The 18018-nt window shown below is 38.0% G+C and overlaps 1 protein-coding gene across 1 annotated transcript; it reads right to left on the bottom strand.

Moving 5' to 3' along the window:
• Nucleotides 1-4728: 4728 nt before the first annotated feature.
• On the bottom strand, nucleotides 4729-7615 carry LOC108680387. Its single transcript, XM_018169196.2, has 3 exons — nucleotides 7546-7615; nucleotides 6892-7074; nucleotides 4729-6662 (listed from the first exon to the last, which is right to left on the bottom strand). Exons 1-3 carry the CDS (start codon nucleotides 7613-7615, stop codon nucleotides 6421-6423), a joined length of 495 nt encoding a protein of 164 aa, XP_018024685.1. The 3' UTR covers nucleotides 4729-6420.
• Between the last annotated feature and the right edge of the window lie 10403 nt (nucleotides 7616-18018).

The raw sequence follows: 18018 nt of genomic DNA, 5'->3' as shown, positions 1-18018 counted from the left end.
AATATATTCAAGTTGAATATACTGTCCAGCTGCCTGCCTTAAATCTTTGCCACTGGCTTTTAAAGTCGAAGTTTAATGTTGAGCCTGTTTAATTGTGTAATGTATTATATTTATCTCATTTCGCCTGTCTTGCGCTAGCCTTTTATCCAAGTAGGAGTTAGTATCTCTTAATTTTAGATGTATAATGTAAATAAGTTTCGTCAAATTTCCTATGGCCTGCTATTTTTCATTTTAGCAGATTTCTCGCCGGCTGACGAGGTGTCCTCAGTCAACGGCGGAATGATCCGAGGCGAGTTACACCCGTGCGTGGCTGGAAGGCATGTATGTATATAGGGTCTCGTCATGCTGATCTTGTCGCGATATCTCTTGTTGAACGTGTAACTCTGAATCTGAATAAAGAATTTCCAATGGCTGCCTGAACAAAATTTCTGAACCAAACTAGAACAAAAAAGTGACCCGACTACAGCCTCTACATTATCTCGTTATTTATAATACTGTATTAACTTATTTTCTTTGTTTTGTAACTCTTGCCACCTCCCTACATCGATTGTTCAACGCTGCTCGCCTCCAACACGACAAAGCTTCCTCCGGGGCCCTTGGGGCCCTTGTTATTCTCAACTGGAATTGGCCGGCAATCTGAGGTGCTGGTGAAGAGATCGCCCGCTCCAGGCGCCAACTTGAGACAAGCTTTGCCGCAACTTTTGAGTTCGACTCTCAAATGCGACGAACTTTGACGAACAAAAGAAGCGACTTGGAGAAAAAAATGTAATCGAAGGAATCAGCAGCGACTCTTGGAAATTGCTTCGGAAACTTATAGCCGATTTCGTTACGATGCAGCGTCGTCGGTGCCGCTCGAAACAAAGGCATATGCAGCTTCCTGGGCTGAGGCGATCGGGGTGACTCAAGAAATGATTGACTTCTTAATTATCAACGCGAGACAATGACCGAGCCCGCGAATTATTTACATAAGTCAAGTATCTGTGCTCCATGCACATGAACTTCTTAATAAAATCATGGTTCAAGCGCATTAATTATTGAGGCAATTTTAGAGTCAGGCGCATCGCTAGTGAATGATTGATATAATTCCGCTGTTGTGCGCCTAGTGCGTGGATTATAATAATCATTTATGCAATTTGTAAGCTACGCACGAGATATCCACATCAAGTTCCCCGGCTTGCACTATTCAGCAGGAAGTCTCTTGCGAGTGAATCTTTATTCATCAATTTATGTTACTCAAGGGAAGAGTATTCTTTGCTTCGAAAGGAAGGAATTTTTAAAAGTAAGATGTTTTTTCGTTTTAATTTTTCTATTGTTGAAAAATATATAGCAACTTGGGCACTTAANAGAGTACCAAGATTGGCGCAGAGAGGCGCGGGTTCGATCCCAGCTCTGTGCGCCAGTTTCTGGTCAGAATCGGCAAGGAGGCCGGGCGGTTAAGCAAAGCAGAAATTGAATCAGTGAGTTGTGAGTTTGAGACCGCAACAAGCTGTAAATATTCTGCGATGTCAAGAATCGGCGACAGGCCTACGGCCTACTAAACGCTGAAACCGCTATATATATAAGAGACCACGTGGAAAATAAAATGTTAAGTTTAAGTTATAAAAGTTAAAGCCGTTTAATTTCGAAGATTCTTTTCACAAGGTCCTAGTCTTGAGAGGTTAAAGTATCACTATAGAGTTCTGCGAAAATGCATATCAGATGGTCCGAGCTAGTATTTTCATTTCCTATGCGATATTGGTAATAAAAAATTGCATCATGCGTCGGCCTAGCGTCATTAGAGGGCATCTCTGTCCTCTGCCCGGTGTAAGGGCAGCCTTACAGCGTTGCATGCAGCAGAGCTACCCTGCATCATATGTTGCTTACGGTCCATTCGAGCTTTCGTGCTGCAAAGCTAAACTCTTAATGCAAGATGTCGCCAGACGATGTATCATTATAACAACTTTTTGGAAGTTTATGGAAGCTTTTAAGGCGAGTGCACGTCTGGTGAGGCTGCATTTCTGCTGCTTTTTTGCCGCTTCTTCCTCGACGTGAGCGCTGGGGTGATGGTCAGCGCTGACACTACCATTCCATCCACACTGCCGTCACCACCAGCAGTCTCAATGACACCAACATAAACGCACGTCTCGGACAATTTTACGACCGGTCTCACGGCCGGTCTCCAAGGAATATCTCCCAAAGTAATGAACGCAGCTCGATTAAACTAGGTAGATGTATGTAACAGTGGACAGGCCACATCAGGCCTACACTTCAGCGCCGAGATCAATATGTTATTAAGACCTAACGGCTACGCTTAGCTCGTGAAAATTTTGTCAATTTCACCTTCATTTGTGAGTTATACGATGAAACGGGCCAAAATTGCTGTGGCCAAGACATTTCTTCTCAACTACTGAACAGATGTGAACGAAACCTTGAATGTACATTTCTAACCACACAGCGGTGATGTTTAGCTCCTGACAACGTTTGCTACTATAATACTATACTATACTATACTATACTATACTATACTATACTATACTATACTATACTATACTATACTATACTATACTATACTATACTCTAATTAGTCTAATATCATCTTAGTATCATCATCATCTAACGAAGATTAGCATAATTTCTTTACTTTTTTTCTTCGAAAATTTGTTGATATTTTCTGGAAATTTTTGAAATGTTTGGACCAAAGTTACTGCAATTCTGGGCAAATGTTGTCAGGATATTGTAAAATAGCCCTATTTAAAAATAGAAAGAAAACTGCCTCGATAAATTTAAAATACATGAAGCAATGGAATATACGATGTTATTATGCACTTCCCTTTCAGTAACTCATAAATAATAATTTGAGTTGATAATCAAAGTGTCTTGTTGATAAATTTTACGACTTTCTCATTGTGATGAAGGATCCGCACTGGAGTGGTCGAACATGCACTTATCAAAACTTCATTATCATCAACCATCTAGCCAGAAGTGCTACCCATCCAGTAATGCATGAACTTTGTCGATAACTCATCACATGATCATAGTACAGTACAACGAAACTTTTTTCTAACTTTTGGCCAACGTAGCACTTAAAGTGCCAATCTTACTATAGCTGACGAAACAAAACAGTGCCTCAACTGCCATCGAAAACACAGGTTAATCGACGTCAACTGCCCATGCAGGAAAACGGTCATCATAAACAAACAAAAAACAGCACTAGTCAAGAAAATTCAGAAAACCCATCAAACATAGGTTAAATAGCCAAAAATTCAATACAATAAACCAACGTCCCCAAACAAGCAGAGCCTCACTCTCACAAACACCACACAAATCAAAATTAAATGAAATATACGAAACGCACATTGTCAGCTTCATTATATCGGAAATACGCTGGTGCTGACGCTGGTGCTGACGCTGGTGCTGACGCTGGTGCTGACGCTGGTGCTGACGCTGGTGCTGACGCTGGTGCTGACGCTGGTGCTAACGTTGGCGCTTGGCAGCACAACATTTTAACAAGGTCTTCAAGATCAAGCTATAAAAAATTCATAGATTGAATTTAATTAACGTACTTAGTTGATCAGCTTTGAAGCATTCGCCATTGATGAAAGTGGAAATTCATTGTTATTTTAGTTACTAATCGTGTATTTATCTGCTATTCAGAGGATTTGTGGTAAATTATAATGGTTTTTGCTGATTTTGGTTCTGGTTACAAATTATTAGATGGCTTCACTCGTGCTCATGCATATATTTTTTGTTAACACTGTTCTCCATTGGACTGATTTATTCAAATAACGACAGTAATATAGAACTTTTCACTGTGCTCTAATATTATGCTACGAGTGCTTCGTACTGAACGAGGAAATTTTTCATTTGCATGCTAAATTTTAAACCATTGCCTGCCGTATATTCTAGCTTCATATTGCGCGCACTCCACTGTAAATATTAAACTAATTATTATTTTCGTTTACACAGCCTTTTATTTTATGGTAGGTCGCAAATATTATCGTTGGAGTGTGAAGAATAAATAAATACACGAGTGTCGTCCGCTGCTCGCTGGACACGTGAGCCTTGAACTGAACGTCGTGGGGGGATTTTTACTCTGATGTAAAGTTGGTCGAATAAAGTTAGTCGAATAAAAAAAATCTGATTTTCCGATCGAATATTTAATATAGACTTCTTCACGATTCAACCGTGCGATTTATGTGCGCTTTTCCGTAACGAAAAATCAGTTCTTCTGCACATGTACCTTTGCCTATTATATATAATTTTACATTCACTTTGTCTCTTATATAGAATAAAATTTATTATATATAATAGAGCCGAGTAACTCAAATTATGTCGGAGAATGCGGCCTAGATTTTTTGTTAGTTTTACTTGGTCTCCAAATGCTGGCGGTAGTGTGCAGAAGTATATGAGGAAAATAACTCAAATATATTTGACTTATAGTCAAAACCACTCGTGCTGCCGAAACGGCCATGACTGCTGGCGCTGCTGCATCATAAAGAAGCGAACACCAACCCCTTGAACAACCTCTAAAACTGGCATTTTTATCAATTAAAATACAAATTAATTTTAAAAGTTTTGCAAGAAAAACGATAACAAAGAGGCTGCAGGGTTCTGTTTCTGTCTGAATAAATGTTCAATTTTGGGTCCCCTTTTTCAGCTGACGCCCACCAAAACGTGCAGTGTTGAATTTGAATATCGAGCTGGGATGAGACGTCTGGGATCAGACGTCTCATTTAACAAGCGGTTTGAAGGTAACGATAATTATTACAATGAAATGATGCAGGTAATGATAATTATTACGGAAGCTGATATAATCAAGCCACTTTTACGCTAACGTAACAAAATTCATAGCTATATTACTTGAAGGGAAATCCGTTGCTAAAGGAGGTCACATTCAAAGTGACTTCTACAGAATTATCCCGATGACTACCGCGAATCCTGATCACATGTTAATTAAATAAAGAAGGAAATCGAAAAACTGACAGCTCAATTTTTTAGACGTTGTTGCCAATATAAATTCATTTTAAAAGTTTTCGTAAAACTTACACTATGATAGAAGTATAGTACAATCATAATTTCACCTAATAGGCTTTTTATACGTGCCCTAGCATCTTTATGTGCTAAATTTTGAAAATTCAAGCAGTTTGCACTCGGAAAAAATTGAGATATACATGCATAATTGCTTATAACTATAACAACCGTTTCATGTAAGATTTAATAAACATAATACAACCGAAACCTTTGGTCTAAATGCTGTTCAAAACTATTCATTATTTTAAAGCCTCTCATGATTCCAAATCGTTGCCCTCTTTGCATAACTCAATAAATTTCACGAATACATTGTCAATGTTGCTCCTTCCTGCGCTAGCAATGTCTTCGTAAAAGGAATAATTACTGAGAACTCACGATCGGGTTCTCACAGTGCCCCGTATTGATCCAGGTTCTATAAACTCTGTTTTAGAGAGTGGCCAAGTCCCAAAGTCTCAGGGCTGTAAAGTCTCAAAGCGGTATATATCCGTGCTCGGTATATACCGCTTATCGGTTTGTGGTTTTAAAACGCGCGGTCTTAAGGTGGCCATCTCTTTTCGTTCTTTTATCGTTTAGGTCTGCCGTTCTCAAGAATCGCCGAGCGATAACAACTGAGTAATTTAAAACGTATACATCTCCTTATGTCTCCAACATCGCTTCTATGGGACGTATTATTATCCGTATTAGTAATCCCCGTTTCGGCATATATGTTTATAAAAATTACTTATGGGTGGTCAATATCCAATACAATTAGGATCATTGATAAATGTTCGTTATACACGCCATTGTAGTCTAAATGTTACACACGTGAAAATCTCAGAAATTTATACGAGTCGCACGATCCATAAATATTAGTGCACAAAATTTTCTCACCATGAATGCTTCCATACATGGTATATTTATTTGTATTGTTGTGCATTGATTGCAAATAAGCACGCGGAGAAGCAAGAGATTTCCAGAGTGCTATCTCATTTATGAGTGAAGCTGGTGTGATCCTTCTGAGTGAAGGAATATAGTTAGTTAAATGGTGTCAGAGATCTCGCGCAGTGAAACAGGGCTTTAACGAGAAAACTATATGCTGCTGAAGTCTTTACGTTTCTACGGAAACCATAAATGTGTGAAACAACAGCTCAACAAGTCTGGTTTGAACTCGTGCCTCCCCTGCTTACCTCTGTGTTTAATGCCATACTATCGTCATTTGGTTCCTATTTCTGCTATTAGTAGAGGTTCTAGAACCTCTCTCAAGTGCTCTGATCTAAGACTGCGGCTCCACACGCTGGTTCAACAAGCAGATTCAAACGCTCTTTTTGCAAGCTAGTACCATACGCTTGTTTAATACATTGTTTCAACATAATAGTTCAGTAAGCTGGTTCGACACGCTGTTTCAACATGCTGTTCGTTCCCATAGCCAGCTTAACATATCGGCACAGGCGCGTGACAGACCGCGTTGATTCCTGTGGCACAGAGCGAGTTCTGGATCTTCTGGTTGACCACCACAGCACACATCCAGTACATGTCGGGGTCCGGGTAGGTGGCGTTCCAGTCAGCGGCGGCAACCGCAACCTGGATGGTGCCTGTGCGGAATATGGTGCTCTTCCAAGCCCAGGAACCTGAGCGGTTCACGTAGCCGATGAAGAACGCGCCCCGGCTTTGCACTGCTCAAAAAATGTACGAATCTAAGCACACCTTGCGCATATAATTAAAAAATACCGTTTGCATTGGATGGTGTTATATAATTTGATATTCATCGAAAGGGTCTCAACATTGCCCGAAGTCCTCGCTGATAGGCCGGATATTTCAGCCTATCACCCGACGTTTCGGTTAACAAACAGTAAAGGCTCGGTACAAACTTGACTTCCGGGAGTAGAAAGACCTTCTACTCACCGGAAGTCTCAGCGAGCAAGGCGGTGAAGTCTGTGTACACGAGAGGAGCGAACAGGTCCATGCCCAGCGCGCGGCACGCAGTCTTGGCGCCCACGAAGGAGTAGTTCGCAGCCAAGTCCTTGAGGCAGCCGGCAGTGGTGGCCGACTTGGAGCTGTCACAGCAGGTGATGGGAGGCGCCGGCACTGAGGGCAAAACAGAGGGGTAGAGCTAATGTACTGGAGGTTGAAGAGAAGTAAGAAGGTCTTGTTGCTTTTCGTTGATATGAGATATTTCATGAGAATTACCTACTTTTCTTGACACTTAATCTCGGGTGAAATGAGCATTTTATGGAATATTAGACGACTTGGAAGAATCGTAACTAGTAAGATTTATGATATATTGATAGTTCAGTTATAGTGATTTGATTCAAAGTTTCACTGAATGTTTTTACCATGAAAATCAGACAGCTACCGCAGAAGATAACATATGAAACGCTGAGTTATCATACGCATATCTCATGTTAAGCACAGCCAAATGGATTGTGCAATGCCTTCACCCATTCATAGGCTTACTTTAACTTTACTTACACAAACTATTTCTATTAAAATTATTTACTTAGACCATTGATGATGTTATTTTCTGCAAGGAGGACAGAGATGAAGCCTAAGACTCACGGTTGGATTCAAGACCCGAGGGCCGACAGACGAAGCCACAGCCGGGCTCGGGGCTGTAGGAGGCGTACATCGGCACCGTCGTCGCGTCGGGCAGCACGCACTGCTGGATCCCTGGCACACCATGCGAACAATGTTACCTGCCTCACTTTAAGATAGTGTAAACTTATTTTGAACATCTCAACTAAGAATATGCTACCTTTGACTTAATACTTAATACTTGAGTGCAGAGTTAGGTATTATTCAAGGATCTAAATGCTTCCGTTGTGGGTATGGGATGAAGTGAATAATGTTTTTTGCAGGGCTACAATGTTGTTGCAGCAGCAAGAAAAAAATCCGTATATTTGTATTCAATTTGGCTCACCTGAGGTCAGGCATGACCAGCCAGCTGTTTGCGGACCAGAGACCAGGAAGAACTGGTCTGCAGCCAGGACGATGCACTCGGAGGAAGACTGACATATGATGGTATCAGTGGTCTGCATCATGCCTATGGCCCCGCATTGTACGACTGAGGTGCGAGGCCATGCGACAGCTGAGGACAGCTTGCGCATGGCAGGCACATCTACTTCGATGTGACGCCACATCTCGACTTTGTTGGAAATAGAACCCGCAGCCAGCGGCTCTTGAAGCACAAGTGACGTAACCACGAGCAGCACGTAGAGCTTGAACATCTTCGGTCGTTCTATAAAATAATGAATCGGAAATTATAAGCAGTTTGACTGAGAGCAATCATTAGAAAAATTGCACCTATGGCTCATACAACGGACAAACGGAAAGAAGCGCGAAATAAAATTTTCTTAGGCTTATAAAAGAGATGAAACAAGAAATCAATAAAAAATTATTAACATGTATTCACTCATTCCAAATTTACAGTAAAGGGCAATGACGTTGTTTACGACGTTGTTTACTTGAACGGCAATCAATTGTTTATCATCATGTTTTGGCCCCAACACACTTGATAGCAACTAATTTCACAAAATTATTAGCTGACGCAGAAAATGGATGACAACCATAATAGCTCACAAATGCTCTTGTACCGGAATATTAAAAAAATTGCGTTTGAATATTTCAATGTATTTATTCAATACATGATTCAAGTCAAGGGTTTCAATTTTATCAACAGGCGCTGCAAGCCTAGAGCAGTCTAAAGATTATAATTAATTATAAAAAAATGCCGGCAAAAGCAGTTGAGTTTTAAAAATTTTCTAGATGCGCGCTAATAATTGTGGACGGATTGAATTTGAGCAATTAATTCTTCCAGTCCAGGAAATAGAAAACTTTGAAAGCATTTTCCGCTTTACCGAACTAACGGTGGCTCGCCACTAGTTTCTGTTAATTTAGTCTGCTCGGGGTCATCACAGAATTTAAGCGAACCAGAAATCACAATGTTTATAAAATGCGTTTCATCGCCAGAAGCCACAAAAGTTCATGCAATTTGCGAAAAGTTTTGAGGGAATAATTGTCTTATGCGGCCGGCCACCCTGTCATTACTAATGATAGCCTCAGAAGTTGTGGCCGGAACGGACGAGCTGGCAACGAAAGAATCAAGCGTGCCATTTGTTTGTGGTGAACATAGCAGAGCACCTCGGCCAATCGATAATGACAAAATATCTTTAATTCAAATTTTTGAAGTCACCGCAGAGAGGCACATAACTTTATTGCAGAGACATGCGCTTATAATTTAAGAGATGTGCAGCGTATAATTGCCGAGACGTGCATCGCATTATTGCCGAGACTTGCATCGCATTATTGCCGAGACTTGCATCGCATTATTGCCGAGACGAGCATCGCATTATTGCCGAGACGTTTACATCGCATTATTGCCGAGACGTGCATCGCATTATTGCCGAGACTTGCATCGCATTATTGCCGAGACGTGCATCGCATTTTGCACTACGTTTGCACTACATTATTGCAGAGACACTCGCCGCATAATTACAAAGGCACGCATGCATTATTACAGAGAATTGGCACCAATGCCTTCATTCACATTGCATTATTTCTCTCAATTCACAATTCATTAGTTGCAGCAGCATATGAGATGATTGACTGCATTAATTATTTTTTGATTTATAAATGCATAGGCGAACGCCTTCTGACAATTGAAGATGTATTAGCTTCATAGAAAATAAATTCACAATACGCTTGCATGAATACATATTCTCTCGAGAATTTAATAATAAAAATGCGATTGATGGCATAATTAGTTTCGGTCTGCGGCATTTCGCCGGTGTCTTAAGTGGACGATATTTGTAAATGTGAATTTAATTTCGAGGAAAGATTTGAAAAGGCTTTTACAAAAAGTGTAAAATTTAAATATCTGTTTGGATAGCAATAGTTTTTAATGTCAGAACACCTTTATGATAAAAAAACTAGAATGCAAAATCTCAAAACGAAAAGACATGAAAATAATGACATAAATATTAGACTGTGAGTTAAATACCACAAGAGTGTCGACTAATGAATCGAAAAGTAATATGTCAAATGGAAATGTTAAAGTTAAATAGATTTTTAGTTTAAAGACATTTTCCTTACTAAACATTTCTTTGCACTTCATTTACATATTTTTCAGACAGGAAATTTTAGAAGGACACGAGAAAATTTTTTTTGCTCATGTGACTCTTGTGAGAAATTCACGATCGTCCTTTAAATTCACGCAAAACTTATTACGAATGCAACGAGATTAATGGGCAAAGAAGATTATTTGCATCCCAGCTTGAGGATCAGTATGAACGATTAAGTGAATTTCAACCGCATGAATTGAACGAAAACTTATTTAATGTATAGAGTAAAACTTAACCTTCACGCACTGGTAGCGAGACTACGACCGGAAGACATTTATCCAACATTACTTGGATTTACGATGTCGTTGTCTCCGGCATTGCAACAATTTGATCAGCTATTTTATCATAAAATTAATGTAATAGAGTAATTTAATACGTGAAAATAACCTCAAATTTTTTCTTTCTTATAAATAATATTTTTATTCGAGTTTAGTGCACTCACTGCCATCAGAGACATTCCTCTGCTCTTAAGTCATTATTTTTCACGTGATGGTTCTTCGCAACTTTATTTCCCAAATTATCATATTTTATTGAAATTTTTTTCAATAGATTTCCTTTATCTCCCAAATTATCATATTTTATAGACATTTCCTCCACCCCTTTAGGAAACGAGACTGAGATCGATCCTTAGAGGCATCATCGCTCAAAGAAATGTCGCTCAACAATGAAAAATAATTAAAACACGTTTATTTGAATACTATTTAAGTGACTTACACATTCTAGAATCATCTTGCTAGTTGCAATATAAGTGAGCATGTGGTGACAGTAGCAGGTAGGTTGGACGGATAAGTATCAAGACCTGATATTAGCGAGCTTGTAGTGACAGAATGACAGAAACAGGAAGGTTGAAAGGATTAGTAGCAGCACCTGATTTTAGCGACATGGTAGTGACAGAAACAGGTAAGTTAAAAGAATGAGTATTTTGCATTAATCAACAAATGAGGTCACTCAACAAGCCAAGGAAAGATGTAATATCATCATGTCATACGTCCAACAAATTAAACAATTTTACCAAATGTGTCTAAATTCACAAAATATGATTCAGTGTCAAAATGTGCACGCGTATGCATATCCGATAAAGTATGAAGAGAAAAACAATCAACGTTGAATGCTGCATTGAGGTCAAGCAATACTGCTGCCTTGCTGGCTGTCTGCAACGCACATTAAAAAGTTTCGGCTGAATACAGTAGATTGTTTAGCGAACCAATATCGCAACTTTCAACGGATAAACATTTATATACGAAAAATGTGATTATCAATGCACTCCTTCTAGATAATAATAATCATAAGACCTGTAAATAACTCACGTTAGCGACAGCGGTTGAGTACAGAGGGAACAGCAGTGCTGAGGGCGAGCGTCCGGGCAGAAGTGAGCGCTCGATCACTCGCACAAAACTCCTCGAAAACCGTGGGTAAAACTTCGGGCATCGGGCAGCTCAGGGGCTCATCAATGAACATTATCTCCGTGGCGACCGTCGCGATCAGGCCAAAACATTACGCGATTTTCACCAATTTCTTCGTCATATAGATCACCTGGATATATGCAGTTCATACCGCTGCATACTGGTGTCACTGAGGTATATTCGCGACTATTTTAAATCAGTTACTTCTCATGGATGGCTAAAAAATGGAGTCCCTATTATATAGCGTTTTGGGTTTTTTGTAAAATTTTATTTGTCATTACCTTATCAGCTTTAGGGACATGTATTACNAGCTTGAGGGACATGTAATACAATTTTTCCTCTTTACATTAATATTTTTCTATAAATTTAAATAATTTTCCTTCAGCTGCCTCAGCGAGAATTAACAAAGAATTTTGAAAACATCTTGAAGAAATCCAGTAAGCGAGCACGACGTATGTAGATCGGAACGCGATATGACGTTTCATGCCAAGACCTGACCTTTCGTACTTTGACCGTTCAGGAAAAGTAATGCATTGATGGGTGCAAGAGATATTTTATCATTGATTCATTTCATATTTGACTTATTTCATAACTATAGCAATTCATCATTGGGCATTTCATCACTATAACAATTCATCATAAAGGTTATTTGATGAGAGAAAAAATCTTTCTTATTTTTCATCTCCCCATAAAATTTATCGAAATGAATATTGTAATGCAGTGAATCTGAATCGGTTGATAATAAATTTTCTCTGTGACCGTGCATCGCATTTTTCGTATTAAATAGCGAGAAAATCATATGCCATTTTGAGTTTGGTTTTTGGTTGTGACACGCAATTACGTTTACAGGAAATATATCGAGTGCATCCAATTTTGGTATTCCATCTAAATTCCGCAATTCTTTATCGGTTTTAATCAGACTCTCTAGAAATTTAAAAGCAGAGAAAATGCCACAAAGAATCACCACATCCTTATAGAAAACGTTTCGGAGTGTAGTCAGTTATATGGAGTTCGTCATTTAGTATAAGCTAGCTGGTAAAGAGAACAGTGAATAGTTTTACTGTAAAGCGAAGAGTTAAAAATTTCACCGTTCCCTTGCATGCCATCTTTAATTTTCTATGCCACCCTCTATTGCATGCCACCCCGTTTTCTATGAATATGTCATGAATTTTTGTGGCATTTTCTCTGCTTTTGAATTTGTTGTGAATTTTTTATTTAAGCAATCGACTGATATTGATACTCTCTAATCAGGCTATCTTCTGAATTATTTGCAATGCTCAACGAAGCTCCCCGAACACAATTATTCATCGACTTGAAGAAATATTTATCAAAATCCGATTTTGCTTTTAGTTTTATTCTGTTATCTCATTCAATAAGTTCAACATTCTTCCAGCCCTTATCATATAACATAATAATATATTCAGATGAGCAGCAAACGAACAACAGATAAACACATCCATTATGATTAATCTGGTCAAATGAATGGGTTAAATAACATGAAATAAAATGTAAGTAGTTTTTTAGAGGAAGCTTCCTAACTGAATACCTAATATTGGAGTTATAATTAGAATTATATTTTAATCTACGTATAATTTGTGTTTAACAGATACATGTAATGGAAAGATATATTATAATCGTATATCCTTTGTAAAAGTATATTCAAGCGTAATTCAGTATTTCCTTTTAATTCGAATTCTGCAATAGTAATGTCCGGTTTTTGGTACAATTGCACCGTCATCCAATATATATAAGACATAACTTAGCGAGTATTGGATTAGGTAGTATTGTTTTTTTGCTCGTTTTAGCATTAAAATACCCAATAAAATGTTTTAATTGTCATTACTTTGCTTTTCTCATCGATGATCGAATTTTTTTCATATTCATGAAAAGGCAGGTGCATTTTAAACTCATTCTGGATTTGGTCTCAGACTGCATGAGGAAATATCACCATTCACACGAATGTTAAAAGGCATTCTGTTTGAACTTTCATATCCATTCTTGTATTTTGTATCGTTGTATCCAAGTTTTTTTCCACTTCCATGAAGTATGCTTCATTGTAATAAAATGTTTTCATTTAAACGACTAAACCCTTATGCAGTTTTGTTAGTTTTAGTTTCATTTTAAATGCGTTGAGCCGGACCAGTTTATCCAGTTTGTGCGTAACTTGAAGAATAAAAAAAAATTACTTAAGTGAAACCAAGTCTGTGGCCGTACTATCATTGATCATTGATAGTTTGTTACTCCGTCAGTTAATCGCTGATGGCTTTTCAAGTAAACCCAGAACACAGAGATGAGACCTCCACCGCTACGTGTACTTAAGACGCTTCGTGTACTTAATCAAGTTGTGATATAATGGCCTCTGAACGGTGATCGGATCGCTTGCGTCTAGCACCGGTTATAGTACCACAGTTTGGTTAAGTGGTTCAGGGTCTTATATTGTATCGTGTTTAAATGATATAATTTTGTTGATGAGGAAACTCTGACGTCAGACACAAAGTTGCTTTTTAGTAAACGTCCTTGTGACAGCAAAGGTTTCAATAAATATACAGTGTCTTTAGATTAAGTCGGATAAAGCATGCGGGTCGCCCTAGGGTAAATAGGAAAACTTATCGGAGTGACCTCAACTGAACTAAATTGAACGAAAAGTGTCGAGTCTTAGTTGGAGTTTGGAAGAGAATTTCAAGAGGAAAACTGAGATGGCTGTTGAAGGTTAAATGATTAGCTAGCTTTAGAGCAATCTGATTATAAAAACTGTAATTGTGAAACAAAATGAAACTGCCTGCCATCAATGGTATTTTTTAGATTGGGAAAAAACATATCATCAGTTTTTTTATTATACTGGACGGATGAGGAAACAGCACTTACAAGTACGTTTAAATAAGGCTTGTGATGACCTGATTACGGCCACTGTTCAGGTAACCGTAGTCTCTATGCTACTCTCATTCTTGACCACTTTATATTTATATCCTCATGTTGTAGCGGCCAACCATCAGCTGCGCTTGGAATGTTGTGCATCCCAGTCTTTAAAGCACCCACACTTCTCTGAAAACGACTAGCGATCAAAATTTGAATGCGTATCTTTTCTTTAGAAGTAACCGCGTCCTGAACAGTAGCCGGACAGCATTACCATCTTCGCTCTGACATCATTTGAATTTAATTTGTTAGAGTCTGGAAGATCTTCGGATCAAATCAAATCAATGTGCGTTTCTTCCGAGAATGTCGTGTCATGTCTCAAGACTCATTCCAATAAAGTTATCTTTTTGGCCTTAAATTATTCCCTTGTATGTTTTTTTACCGTTCAAGCCAACGCAGAGCCAGCGGACAGAAACGCTATAGTAATATTAATGTACCTACATCTCCCGCAACAACGTAGCTTCGCGTTATGAACGAATCATCAGTTTCAATTCTTGCCATGCTTTATAATTGGATTACAGACCGGCTGCTCGCTGGGATCAATCTTGCACTGCCAGAACCATTTTTGAGTTGATTTCGATGTTATCCTCGGGTCTTTAGCTTGTCATTACTATAACCACGCTTAAGCTTCGGGAATCTACCGAAAAATTAAAATGCTTTTCTTGAATCTCACGTTACCTATAAACATCGCATTTATGCGTAGTTTTATATAATTTTACATCTCGTCTTTTGATGATATATAGATGATAATTAATCTCTGGATGCTAATTAATGTTTCAAGTGTAATTAAAGTTTTTAAATTTCACCACCCCAATGCTGAGGCCGCCGTTTAGCGAATTCGCGCCGTGTTGCTGCAACTGTTGGGACGTCACAGACACCATTACGAAACCGAGTCGAGATCTATTTATGTGAATTGGAAATGCTTCCATGGACCTATTGAGAATCCCGCCGACAGCGAAGTGCGTGCATTTCTATGTGCTTAACACTTCATATCAGTTGGGAGTCATCGCCAAATCTGTGAAATGTTTGGTGAAAACATTATGAGTGCAGAAATGGGTAATTAAGGACCTTTAAAGATAGCTGCACAAACAGTTATGAAGATGAACGAGTTAGGAGCCTTACAGCCATTACCGATTGTACGATTAAGTGAAAGAGAACAGACGATTAACGACATTGTCCTAAGCTTAAAAGTTTGGGGCTGTCTCAAAAAGTGTTTTTATGAACTGTCTATTTAGGAGGCAAACTTTTCTGACGATGGCATGCGAAAGCTGGTCCTAAGATATAATAAATGCTTCAATACTAATGAGAATTATGTAGAAAAGTAAAGTATGACCTTCAAGTCAGTAAACTACGTATGGAAAGAAATTTACTTGTTTTTTTTCATGTCAAAACGGTACTTAGTTTAATAATACGCCTCGTATATAAAAGCGTTCAGTAAACTTTAATTATTTCCTTCTACGATGGAAGGCCGGTGGCCACAGTTTCTCGAAATCCAACATTGGACAAATTCAATCAAAACTTGGAAAGTATTATTTGATGACAAAGTTTCCGCAAGAGTAAATTAATAGTTATCAACAAATTAAGAAATGGCATTAAATGGAACAAGATACTCTTGTTGGAGCAAATTAACTAGACAAAAAATCAAATTTATACATAGAAAAGTAATAGTGAAAGAAAATTTAGTTGATGATTTTCTGGATGCGCTGGATGATTGTGTGGCGTGTAATTTGATAAATAAAATTTAACATCTTAATATGATAAAAATTTAAATTGATAGGTAGGTTGATAAAACTTTATTCATATTTATCTTGGATATAACCGTTGTGGTTTATCAGCTACATTCATCAGCAGGTGTCTTTTTTGGATCTAATGAATGAAAATGTCAGATATAATTTTGACTACTATTCATGTAATTTTCCTGCATTCTATCATTCATATTTTACAAATTATGGTATAGGTAGACAGTAGTAGTTCTTTGATGCACGTTTTTTGGAAGATCAGAGTATTTCTTATGCTTCTGAGAAATTGAGAGTGACAATAAAAAATTGGTTAATAAGAAATATTCTTTGGTCTTCAATGAAATGTTCATTTACTTTTAAAATTTCTTCATACATACACTAATTGTTACACTAATTACCATTATTTTTAGGAGTTTATAATAATAATAATAATAATAATAATAATAATAATATAAGTTCTCTAAATATCATTAGTCAGTGTTCAAATGGCAATTGTGTTCAATTTTAGCGAAGGTTCACTAGCAGCGATATATTCAACGCCCAGAACTTGCTGTACATAAACTTGCTACTCTTACTCCGACATTCCGAGAAACGCCCAATTGACCTGAACTCAATCACGCTAGGGCGAAAGTTTGTCAAGTTTGAAGCCTGGCGCTGTGAATGTATACGGGCCATTTGAGCACGTATCCTCACGGACAATCGTGTCCGGATATTACCTGAGACTGGAATGATAATTTTAATTTTTGTTTCATGAGATGATGATAAATGGGGGATTAAAAATTCGGAATTTAAAATGTAGTCATTTCAAATTTCAAGAATTCTTATTATATTATAATTTTTTACATAATGTTATTTCATTTTTCATATTCGTATCATAACTTCTTGTATTTATATAATTTGTTATCATTTTGGGAACATAATTAACATTTAAATTTGCTAAGCAGGAGTTTAGTGGAGGTAATCTGCCAATTTGTGTTTGAACCGGTCTTTCTGTAATTATCCTCACTTGTTTCTAAAATACAGTACGGTATTCCGGATAGTGGAATTTTCATTACCAGAGGTTTCTTCTCCCGAACAACGCGGGGGTTACCCTGTTGATATTTATATAATTGGAATTTGTTAAAAAAATGGGATTTCTTGGGAGATGGGACGGGAAGTTTCAACTTTCCAACACTTTTTCAACTACCCAACTTTCCTTTCAACTTATTGCATCAATCAATAAGCGGCCATTACCATACTAACATCTGCATTTACTAACTAACTAATTACAGTACAATTAATTATTTATAGAATTAGGACTTTTATTAGTCCAAATAATAGTACTAACACTGCATTAACTGGCCTAATATTACTAGACTTAACGAATATTCAGAAGATATGAAACCTGTCACGGATCAATGTATTAAAATGAGAACAATAAATAAAAGAAAAAGCAATTTTGAGGCCTTAATGTGCACGCGACTAAAAGAAAAAATAAAAAAAATACACGCGTATGTATAGAAGCAAATTTTTTAAAGCTGCAATGATTGCATGGCTTAGTAGTAATTTATTTATGGCTTGCTTGCATTAGAACAAAGCCTCAGCATGCAGAGCAAGGCCAGTTCCTCGTATCCATTTCATCTTTACTGTAGCAGCCTCCTGAGCAGCCTCGCTATGTACATGTCATTTCAAGATCTCTCCTGGCGGACGAGGAAATTCAGTCGGCAAATCCGGTCCGGTGTTCGTGTAGCCACGTGATCCCGTGGCTACACAAAAACAACGGAAAACTCAACACTCATTGCAAAACAACGGAAAACTCAACGATTATTATAATCAGTTGACCGTCGAAATTCATGTCTACCTTCAAGAGGGATTACA

Source organism: Hyalella azteca, unplaced genomic scaffold (genome assembly GCF_000764305.2).
Source record: "Hyalella azteca isolate HAZT.00-mixed unplaced genomic scaffold, Hazt_2.0.2 contig15713, whole genome shotgun sequence".
Lineage (NCBI taxonomy): Eukaryota > Metazoa > Arthropoda > Malacostraca > Amphipoda > Hyalellidae > Hyalella > Hyalella azteca.
Note: the sequence above shows the minus strand (reverse complement) of the source record. Positions and strands in the feature narration are given on the sequence as shown.

Bases quoted from the DNA above. Each gene is read 5' to 3' on its own strand.
- LOC108680387 (XM_018169196.2), bottom strand. From the start codon at position 7,615: ATGTACGCCTCCTACAGCCCCGAGCCCGGCTGTGGCTTCGTCTGTCGG. The intron at 7,075-7,545 runs GTGAGTCTTAGG...TTTTGCCCTCAG, and splicing joins CTCGGGTCTTGAATCCAACC to TGCCGGCGCCTCCCATCACC. The intron at 6,663-6,891 runs GTGAGTAGAAGG...TTTTTTGAGCAG, and splicing joins CTTGCTCGCTGAGACTTCCG to TGCAAAGCCGGGGCGCGTTC.